General features: G+C 34.8%; 1 protein-coding gene across 1 annotated transcript; it reads right to left on the bottom strand.

Annotated features, from left to right (window-relative positions):
- Window positions 1–686: 686 nt before the first annotated feature.
- pasi2 (Protein) lies at window positions 687–10,259 on the bottom strand. The gene is made up of 6 exons (XM_019052999.2): window positions 10,014–10,259; window positions 8,457–8,688; window positions 7,704–7,833; window positions 6,929–7,023; window positions 5,544–5,780; window positions 687–4,776 (listed from the first exon to the last, which is right to left on the bottom strand). Exons 2-6 carry the CDS (start codon window positions 8,652–8,654, stop codon window positions 4,675–4,677), a joined length of 762 nt encoding a protein of 253 aa, XP_018908544.1. The 5' UTR covers window positions 8,655–8,688; window positions 10,014–10,259; the 3' UTR covers window positions 687–4,674.
- Between the last annotated feature and the right edge of the window lie 1,190 nt (window positions 10,260–11,449).

Here is an 11,449-nt window from a genome sequence, read left to right on the forward strand (position 1 = left end):
ACTGTGTAAGATTTAATACTGTATATATCGTCACCTTCCAGGCAAAGTATCACAAGCGCCATGCGACGTTTAAAAATTTTCGCCGCCATTTTATTTTTTTACATAGAAATTATTGGTTGAATCTGTTCGAAAATTGCACTGAATTTTTTTTGTGCTGCCCATTAAATTCAGTGAAATTTTCGAACAGATTCAACCAATAATTTCTATGTAAAAAAATAAAATGGCGGCGCAAAATTTTTAAACGCCGCATGGCGCTTGTGATACTTTGCCTGGAAGGTGACGATATGTTGAGTATTTTTAAAAGAAAAGAAGAAGTTGCACAACTTTGAAAACACTGTGGTCTCGCTGATCCATATGTAATTAAGACCTTCCTGCTTCCTATTAACTTATTTTTTTTCAATTTTCTTAAATGAGGATGAGGCCAAGTTTATAGCATGACCTATATATAGAGTGTTCTGCTGAAGGAGAAGAAAAATTAAGATAGTTTAAAATAAATTACGTTGAGTAGTTTCCATACGAAAAAATATGGCAGGAAGTCTGCAACATCGCAAAAGGAGATACAAGGCTTTACACTTTGATCATCGATTGTTAATATCTCGTTCAAAAGTTGATCTCCGAACGTCTTGTTGTAGGTACCAAAGAATGGGGCATTATGCAATTCGAATGAATATTTGCAAACAAACCAGTGATTTTAAATCCCATTTATTTTTCTTCTTGCAATAGTAAAAGAGACAGAAATTGGAATGGCTGAAGAAAGAAGGTACAAGAAATCGAACAATTAGTGTTAGCTTTTGAAAATAAAGCTCATAATTTAACGAAGAGGCTTGTGATCTGGAGTGCACGATTGAAAATTCATTTTATCTTTGTGCACTTTCATTGGTCTAATCTCAAAATGTGACAAATTAACAAATTAAAAGAGTAAATCGAACAATGAGAACAAGTAAAAAAATAAAAAAGATAGGCTACAAATAAATCTTTGAGGCACAATTCTGTGAATACAGTAAAGGCAAATTCCTCTCGAATTAAAGGGCAACTAGAAATTCTGTAACCATGTACGTTTCTGCGTGCTCTAAACAAGGTGGATACTTCTAATATATACAAAGTTAAATAATTTTACAAAGAAATAAATAACTTGAGTCAACTAAATTCTAACATAAATTGGTTTCCAGTAAAGTAAACAGATGGGTGAAACATGATTAAATCGAATTCTGGCAGAGGGGCGTAAGTCCACAAAACCCTTTCCAGGAGAAGCCAAAAACAAACTTTCTCAGAAAGTAGGAGGACTAAAGTTTTTGGAAGTATTGAAATAATTTTTGAAAAATTGAAAATTTTGGACTTGCGCCCCTCTACCAGAACCGATTCAATTGTACAACGGCATTTGAGTAGGGGTACCTTTTTATACGGAATCTTTTGCAATACGTATCTCTATAATATTAAAAAGCATGGATATGTCAACATATATAAGCCGTCAAAAAGAGTCTCCTAATAATACAAAAATACGAGGACGGAACCATTTTCAGGAGGAGCTACAAAGGCCCAATTATCACAAAAAGAAAGATTATTCTTGAAATATCAAAGCTGCTTTCCAGCATCAACCACAAAATTGCACACTTTTCTTGAAAATCCTTTTTGGCTACACAATAAGTTAGTTAAAAGTCAAAATTTTTCTTGATGTTTGAGAATTTTTAGATCTGGTTCCCAGAGTTAATCTAAACACTGTTGAAAACTTCCAGACAATTTCAAGGCAGAATTCTTGATTGGAAAGTTCTGAAAGTACCAAAAATAATTGAGAATTTCTAAAACTGAGATGTTGAAAGGACTGGAATCCATTCATATATGTAATGAAAGTTCTTGTATAATTCTGACAAGTCAGTGGGTAAATATTTACCCGATGGCGAAGCAAAAAACTTTGAAACCCCTCAATCTCAAAACAAAATCAAGTACACATCTGCAGTACTCTAAATTGGACCTCGTTTAACAGAAAGGAACCAAGCCATATCTGCTATTGTCAAATTTAACAGGTCAATTTAATTTTTTATGAGAGAGCGTTTGTGCGGATACCTTTGAAAATTTTAAAAAATTTGCTTCGTAACATAGAGAAAATTCACTGAAATTTGCACGAAAACCTGTACAACCGTTTTCACATAGAAAATTAAATTGCCCAATTAAATTTGGCAATAGCTTTTGTGGCTTGGTTCCTTTCTGTCTAACGTGGTCCAATTATGGTTCCTTAGCGTCAGCAAAACTGAAAAGTGAAGGATTTAGAATTCTGCCAACAGCAGTGAAAAGTTAAATAGTTGAACTGAAAAAAAGAGTGGTTAAAAAGATTCTCAAACATCAACAGCGAAACTGCGAAAATGCATATCTTAGTTGTAGCTTTTCAAAATCTTCGCTCGTATTTCATTTCTTAAAAGAAAACAGAACCACCATCAAAGCCTGAAATTATCAACAAATATTCTTCACACAGATAATAAAAATCACTAAAATTCTCAAGAAAAGACGTCTAGTAGTTTTTCATGTGAAAGATAAAAAATGACAGGTAGTCTGCTACTCTGCAAACCGAAATGTGTATTTCTACAGTTTCACCATAGATATACAGAAAAGGAGAGAATTGAAAGCTGACACATGGTAATGTCTGTTAACACAGTCATGTTGTTTCAAATGGACGGAGAGAACCAAGGTTCCTTAAAACTAATTAAATGTATAACATCGAGATAAAATATACAAAAGTCAATTATAAGATCAACAAATGGTGATATAGTTACAAATAAATAAGAATGCTTCAGAAGACCCAAACTGAAGCTATCAGAGGGTAAGCCTTAAAAAAATATAGTCACACTAAATTTACTCATTTGGATTTCATTCTTGAAGTTACTTTTGTGTAAAAGAAAAGGGTAAAAAGTATTACACAACAGGGTGCTATGGTGTGCGAATACATGTTATGGTGTAATTATTTTTACTCTTTTCTTATATGTTTTAAGCACACGCAAAATGTAATTCAAATATTACTTTATTAACTTTATTTATATAACCAATGCCAGTCAAGGCACACTCTACAACAGATATAGACAAATGAAATTTTAGAAAGCCGTTGAAACGCGTAGATTTGACAGCATACAATGATACAACTGCGATGCCATATTGAAAACTTATTTACTTTCTGTTCTGAGAGTGGGTCTCGTCAACTTCATGTTATTTTTTGTGTTCTTAGTTAAGTTTTTTGTTATTTTGAGTTTCATCAATTTTTAAATTCATCTGATAGCTTATTGAAGCTACCAGATCTGCCAGAACCTCATTTTGAGCTGCGCAGCAAAGACGGTACGACTAGCGACGTCACTTGATAGCCTACATTTTCAGCGCTGCCACTTCAGCACCCCATTTGTCCATATCTGTAGTAGAGTGTACCTTGAATACCAGTTAGCAACCAATAGTTGAGACACAACTGCAAAATTCTGAGAAGATTAATTAGACAAGAATGTTTTTCAAAGAACAAATTGAATTGCAATTTTGAAATCATGAATCGATAACTGGCTTTCCCTACTGATAACTGTGACAAAAGGAGTTCACACCTTTGCAAAAAAATTAAGTGATCAGCAAAAGAAATAGCAAAACTTTTACTCATGAGACATGACGTCCTAACTAAAGGTGATCCAAAAGTCCTGCAAAATCCTTGTAAATCTTTGAATTTTCGCCCTTTTACATGAAGGTCCCCCTAAAATTTTGGGGAGTTCTAAACGTAGTTTTTTTTACCTAGGATCACTCACAAAATTTCAAGTCTCCATTTTAATTTAGAACAAAAGTTAGAGAAGTGGTGCCTATGTGGAACTTTTAGGTCACCTTGTATTTACTTGTCAGAGCAGTAAGGTATGGCTGTAAGTTTGATTCACGGAAATAAGTCTGGAGTTGGCTGAGACATTAAATGATGAGGACATGGACAATTAAACATTTTTTTTGCTAAACACTTTAAAAGATTAAAGCTTCCTTGTTCCTGTTTGCACTCTCTGAGTAAAAATGTAAGAGAGAAGGTGAAAAGCATTGTATAGATTATAATCATATCAAAAATAAACAATAAATGAGATTTAGAAGATTGAACCATGTCTTAGTGTTTAAAAATAAAAATTCAGTGTTTAACAAAAAAACTTAAATCAGATCATGGACATTCCATTTGTTTCGCGAGCTTTGACTCATAAGCAGGTCGTTTCCTGGACTTGGACTGACGACTTATTGATAGTAAAACTCGAAAATAGGGAATTAATACTGAAGACCACTTGATCAAAAAGCGGTAAATTTATCGTAATTGACTCACTGATGTCAACTACTAATTATTTCTTAATTTTCTGTATCCCATCTCAATGAGTTTCAGATTCATCAGAAAAAGGGTCTTAATCCCAAATACATAACTCTTAAAATTTACTTTGTATCTTTTCAATACCAACTTTGTTTCTAAGAAAGCCTCTCGCAGTCTTGATCTGATAGAAAAAATGTAAGTGCGGCAAGGCTCTGCCTTATCAGCGTATTAAAATAAAATATTGGATAAATGATTATAAAATACCCAGGCAGGGAACACTTATGGGGTTTGACAATAATTAAGAATACTCCAAAGGACTTTTAAACAAAATGACTCAAAACTGGTCCTGATCTGTTGCGCATTAATCATGTTCAGAGCAAAACAGCTTATTGAACAGGCTGCGTAGAGACGGTTGAATGAGGAGTGGTCGGTCGAGAACCAGCCAGCGAGTGTGCGGTAGATGCTGTGAGTGACTGCATTGTGCCCATCTAAAACAAATAAATAATTTATGAAAGTGTGGTCCTTCATTAGAAAGTTTACAAAATTCTTCAAGTCACATTTTCGGATACTTCTATCATCCTCAAACTTAATGAGGCTTCATGAAAAGGCTCTTCTTGCCAAGAGCCAAAACTCTTTTGACATACCATTCACCAATGAGAAAAACGTACTTGACAGTTGGAATTTTTTAGTCAATAAAAAAGATATTTTTGTTCGACTCAAGGTAAATTTCCTTGGTATTTTGAAGAGTCGAGGTTACATTATGATTTGAATAATATTCTAATAGTATCGGGTGTGTTCCGAATAAAATGATTGTGCAAATTGTGTCTGTCTTGATTTTAGACATGGACACCAGTTATGCCCTACAGCCGAGAGGAGCTGTGACATTTTTTATGAAATTTGTGGTAAATCTGTTTTGCGTTTAGCAACAGTGCTTAATCATAGTGTAAGTTTCAAAGTGCATTTATTGATTCCTCCACTAAATGAGATACACGTCAATTTCAAAATTTGTCATACTAGAAAATTCAAAGTTCCTGACCGAGAGATTTAAACCTTACCTAATTCTCGCTGAATGGTATGTTAATATGATACTACAAAAGCCCTTTTACAGGGTACAGCTTAGTTGAATCACTATATCCTGAAGAGTAAGTGTACCAAGCTTGGTTATGAATCAGAAGTTCTACAAAAGACGCCATTGAAATATTCTCCGAATTGACACGCTCAAGAATGATGAGAGAGTGATAGCAATCCAACTTACCCTAAGATGCGCCAGATCCTCCAGCTTGGTGAGATCTGATAGCTCCAGGAAGAGCGAATACACAAGAAGCCAGCCGTAGCAGTTGATGACCGTAAACAAAAACCAGATCAAGGAAATCATAATATTGTAGGTGAAGATCAGGTCATTCACGATTGAAAAGAACAGCCAAGCCACGAGTCGAAACACAGTGAAAGCAGCGTAAACATAGAGCCATGGGATCATTTTCTTCTCATATTCCTGTAAACAATAAAATCATCATTAAGAAACCGAGTAAAATCAAATAAATTTGTATTAATTCAATTTTTTCGATAGTTTTGAGCTACCTATCCATTTGATCTTCAATGGTAACCATCCACAGCAAAAGGAACCTTGGTCTTTAGACGTAAAGGGATTTTCTACGATGCTTGACTTTTCCGAAGGATAATTTATCATTGTATACACGAAGTTCTGTGTTATCGATAAAAAGTCAAGTAATTTGCCCCTTCAAGAATATTTTCCAAAAATTTTGAATAAAAATGTCTTGAAATATCAGAAATTCCAGAACATTACAATCAAAATATTTATTTTCACACATAGTTTCACCGATAAATTTTTGCATACATCCTGAAACAAGGAATTGTACGGACACTGGGGCACATCTCGAAGTTTCATTAAACACATACATCAGCAGAGCAATGGAATGTGAAATCAAAGTCTGTAGGTGGAAAATTCCATTGTCCATGCTTAATGAAATGTTGTCATTTTTACTATGCAGATATATATTCAGCAAAATACTCAAAACCAGTTTACATTAGGAGTTTGTATTTATCTAGAATGAAAAATAATAAGCCCAAGCTTGGTTAGATTTAAAGAATCATCTTCAATTTACTATTTCTAATAGGGAAGAAAGAGCAGTAAATTTATGATTTATAGACAAGATTAATGAAAATTCTTCTTCAGAAATAAATCTGGGCGCGAGGTAATTTGAGATTTCAAAACAGATAAATATTCAACATGGAACAAATAACATGCTTAAATGACTTTTCATTTGCATTGGCAAATGACAGTTTGACAGACTTTCATGCGTCTAGTCGTTTATTAGTAGTTTAACAATAGCATCAAATTGCAACTTTTAAATTAATTTAAAATTTTAGAAAATAAAGTATCTGGTAAACAGATTAAATTTTAAATTTAAATGCAAGTTTAGTGAACTTCAATTTTTTTTTATTTTTTTACTGCTTCAAATACCACACAAGCGGTAATCCTTGCGCTTACAGTTAAAGCCCCTCCCCTCTCCATCCCTACCATGTACCAGCCCAAGGCGACCGTTGTTTGACAATTTTTGACATTCAGCAATGTAAGATTCATAGAGTTGGAAAAAAACCAAAATCAAGAAGATTTGTTACCTTCCTTAACGCTATGATGAGTACAATACTGGTTACGAAGGCAACACATCCAAAGAGGAAGGAGAACAATGCGAAGAGAATGAGAAGCTTACGAACTGTAAACAAAAATTAAATATAATTTAGGTCCGCAGAAACAAAGATATGAAACTTAATACTAAAAAAATATAAAGACTTTCCCCTCAGAACTTTAAAGAAGTAGAACAGATTGCACATTTTACTGAAAAATCGGACATTATGACATAAAAAAGAATGCTCACTATAAAACAATGTGCCATGAAGCAAATGCACTAGGTTGCGAAATACAGTCAGCATTTTTGAAATTTTTGCACTAATGAATTCTAGTTTTTTCACCCAAATTTAAGTGTTAAAATATAGATATATTGATTGGTAGGTACCACAGTTTCATACTTTCAAACTTTCAAGGGCAATATCCTCAAACCTACTTTTTTGTTCGTATAGATTGTTGAAGGAAAAAGTGCGTACCTACAGTTGCAACATTGCAAATTTCCACTCAAGTTTAGTTTTTTTAAAAAATATAACCAACAGTTTTTCTTAAAATTTTCTTCACTCATTCAAACTAATTCACAGGAAATTAAAAGAGAATATTTTGGTTTTTTCTCTCTCGAAAAAAAATAAAACGGAGTCAGAGATTTTGAAGCATTGCATCCCAGGTATGCATTTTTTGACTTCGGCTATTAATATAATTTTGTTCTAAAGAACCTCTCTGCAGTTACAGATATTAGAAATTAGGAAAAAACATTAAAAATGCACTTACCCCATGCACTACCAACGTAGACGAATTCATAACTCAGAAGGTAGTAGCCATAGTGTGTTGAACCAGGAGTTGCTAGGTATAAACTGTAGATATCAAAAATTGCTGTGGCCAGAGTGAAAAAAGAGCAGAACTGGGAAGAGAGAATAAAAATATTTGAAAGATCAAATCACATTAAGTGAAAGTATAACAAGGTAATTAAAAGCAGCTTCTTAACTAGATAAAATTAGACTAAACAAATGACATATTTGTATATTTGCTATTCAGTTAATGCTACTTGTGAACACTTATATCTTGTTGTAAATTGATTTCCACACTTCTTGGTGTATTGTGTGTTTTCTTCATGAAGTTTGGAAGAGAATAAAAGTTGTAGTGTTTTAATTCACACCTTCCTTCCGCCATTTGGTGATAAAAATCCTAATCTCAATTAAACAAACTTTTACTGAGAGGGACCATATGAAAATGAATCAAATCAAGAGGAACAACAATGCACACAGTTCCTTTCAATAAAACACATTTTTACATTGGTCCTCTTAACATAAATACGTCTGATGGCAATGAATGATACTGAATTTTGGGGCAATAACATTAGTCAAGTCTAAATTGTTCTTTCTTGACTAAATGTACAGTCCACCGAAAAGCTAAGTATTCCTGTGAAAAATTCAGCATTCAAAAAGGAGAAGCTGAGTGAAGTTGCAATGGAATGATCTGCGTATTCATAAGACATTGAATATTTGAAATGAGGAGACAACTTACAACTGAAAATCCTGCCATGAGCATGGATCCCCGCTGAATGTCCAGAAAATAAGCGTCCTTCAAAATAGGTTGGCGATACCAGGGAACTTTCAAAGATTTGATAGAACGAGAGGCTCTTAAATTAGCGGACGATCGGGAGGTAACATGCGAGTATATGGAGGGTGTCCCCATACTGGGCGTTTTCCTTGGAGTATACATTCTGACGTCTAATTGGTTATACTGCACTTATCGCCTGAGAAAATGAGCAGAGCAAATTCATCAACACCAAGTACATTGGATAGCATTGAACAATTTTACAAAGGAAACGTTATTTACACTGCAAAGCCCTGTGGAATTCAAGAGTACAATTGGTAAGTATGGCAAGACTAAAAGGATATACAAAACTTTGTTAGATCCCTGTTATCCAGTTCATTAAGGTAAATCTACAGCAGTGCGTGGTAAGAAATTTTTCCGAGCAGGGAGGGCCGCCGCTGTGTCTTGATTTTTAGGTCCACGCTATTAGAGTCCGTGCAGCTCCACGTGAGTCCTTGAGCTCTTATGAAAGTTACAGGAATTTCTGTTTAAATCGAAGAGTCATAAGTTCTAGCCATAACATTCTTCTCCCTATTGACACTAAAAACGACGTGAAAAATAATTTCAGAGGCTCTGAAACTTGATCCCAGAAAAAAGTAGGGTTAAGCATGATGACCTTGATGCAACCAATCGCGATTGATCGCTCTCAGCAGTTGCAGATATCTCTTTCCCACCTGTGAACTTCCCAGCTGTCTCTCTCATACTTACAGATATCCCATAAGAGAAACTGGGATCAAATAATAGCTTCGATTGTAAAACTTTCAAAGCTCGCATTTGTTTCTACGGATTTCAGACGTATGCTACTAGAACTTAGGAGTCTTCGAATTTAAAATATCTATTGTGATATTTCAATAATCACTGATTTAGGAGTCTGATTTTAGCAGCGCGATGTGGTGGATTTTTCGGAACTACAGCTGAAGATTCATGATACTATAAGATCCATCCTTCGAAAGTGGTTCTCTAGCAGCAAAACAGAGCTAGGGAAAATCTCCAGGCATAACCAATGATCGACAACAAACGACAACGCTGTTTGAGGTTAGGAACAAATGTGGCGTACATAATTTATTCCAAGACGGAGTTTTTGCTTGGTTCTTGGAAAAATTATAAGAGTAATAGAGAAGATGAGGATAATGCAGAGCGATGAACTTATACTGATCAGCTAAGGATTTTAATATATTTGAGAATGCAACTAAGTGATAACCTACTGGGACTACACCCAGAATGTTGTTGCGAGAATGCTGATAGTGGAGGGTATACATCCTACATACAACTAGGCACAGGCGTAACATTTAAACTTTAAAGATGTCTATGTATGCTTTAAAGTAGGAGCATCATGCCGCTCTGGGGGATAAATTGGGCTAATAAATATTTTCCATGTAGTGGAGACAGAAGGAGAGGAACGATTGTCGCTCTCTTAGACGACTAGTTTTCAGCCTGATTGCTTACCAAATTTGGTGAAACTAGTAGATTATTGAAAAAACTTACTGTGAAAGAGAAAATCGAGGCAGAAATCAAGTATTGAGAGGGTAAAAGAATCAAATTATAAACTTTTTAAAATATAAACACAGCGACACAACACAACTGTCAGATACATCCACTCCCTTCTGATGCATTGTTGCATGGTTTAGCAATAAATCGTAATTTTGTATAACTTATTAAATGAAATTTATAAATGGCTCGATTAGATTCAGAAAATGTTTTAAACTTTACTTGATGATGGAAGATCGAGAGAGAGACATATTACAAATTATTTGATGATGACAAAGTTAAAGTAATTGATAGCTAAAAATAATAATACTCGAAGATTTCATGCGTACTCTTGGCATTAGGGCTTCATAGTCATACAGCGATAGTAGCGTCGAAAGCGTTGTGTGGAGATAAAACGAACTAGTCTGCATCCGCCCGCGAAATATACTTGTTTTCAAAAACACGGAGGCACAAGGCCGGATTTATTAGGGGGTGGCCACATGGACCGCGGCCCATGGCGGCAACTTTAGGAGGCGGCAAATGTTGAAATTTTTCAAATAAAGGTATCCAAAAAAAAAGAAAAAAGAAAAACGGATTCAGAAAAAAAAAGAAAAACGAGAAAAGGCGACAAAATCTCTCATTTCCTGAGAGTTGGAGTATAGTAATTTTTAAGGTGATTCGTCAAGCTCAAAAGAAGTGCGGTCGAACTGGCATGCGATATATCGCATCTTTTAGGTAAAAAATCTCGGCTGATTTTGAATTTTCAGCAAGAAAATGGACGATAGCCCCTGCGCATGAGCCTAAAGAATCATTCGAAACCCAAAAATCGGCAAAACTCAGAGAAATGAAAGCAGGATAGTTTTGGAAAAAAAACCCTCGCATTCTTCGATTTCTGTATCGAATGTGAGGTTTTTTTCCAAACACTATTCTGCTATCATTCCTCTGAATTTTGCCGATTTTTGGGTTTAGAATGATTCTTTAGACTCATGCGCAGGGGCTATCGTCCTTTTTTTTGCTGAAAATTCAAAATCTGCCGAGATTTTTCATCTGAAAGATAAAAAAAAAAAAAAAAACCGACCAAAATTTATCCAAAAACGGTTTGCAGGGGGCGAGTCTACGGTACGTGTACACGTAAAATTGCGAAAAATCAAAATCTTGACTGATCCTTTTTTCGAATAGGTACGCGATTTGAGATTTTCATAGTAAACGCAACTTTTCCACTGATTTTGATCCGATTTTTTATTTATTTGTACATTGAATCGGTGTTGATCGGTTAACGTTTTTATTTTTTGTTCGAATCAAGTCGATCGAATACATGCCCTCTCGTTACACGCACACTTCCTTTCATACTCTTTTTTTTAACCGAAAAAGTCGCCTTCTGCTGCGTCTACGGCAATTGTTGTTACGACTATGCGGTGCGTACTGGTTTCAGGTAATTACATACTCGACTCTTT

This window comes from Bemisia tabaci, chromosome 10 (assembly GCF_918797505.1).
Source record: "Bemisia tabaci chromosome 10, PGI_BMITA_v3".
NCBI lineage: Eukaryota > Metazoa > Arthropoda > Insecta > Hemiptera > Aleyrodidae > Bemisia > Bemisia tabaci.

Bases quoted from the DNA above. Each gene is read 5' to 3' on its own strand.
- pasi2 (XM_019052999.2), bottom strand. From the start codon at position 8,654: ATGTATACTCCAAGGAAAACGCCCAGTATGGGGACACCCTCCATATAC. The intron at 7,834-8,456 runs GTAAGTTGTCTC...CTCTCTTCCCAG, and splicing joins TCATGGCAGGATTTTCAGTT to TTCTGCTCTTTTTTCACTCT. The intron at 5,781-6,928 runs GTAACAAATCTT...TATTGTTTACAG, and splicing joins TCATCATAGCGTTAAGGAAG to GAATATGAGAAGAAAATGAT.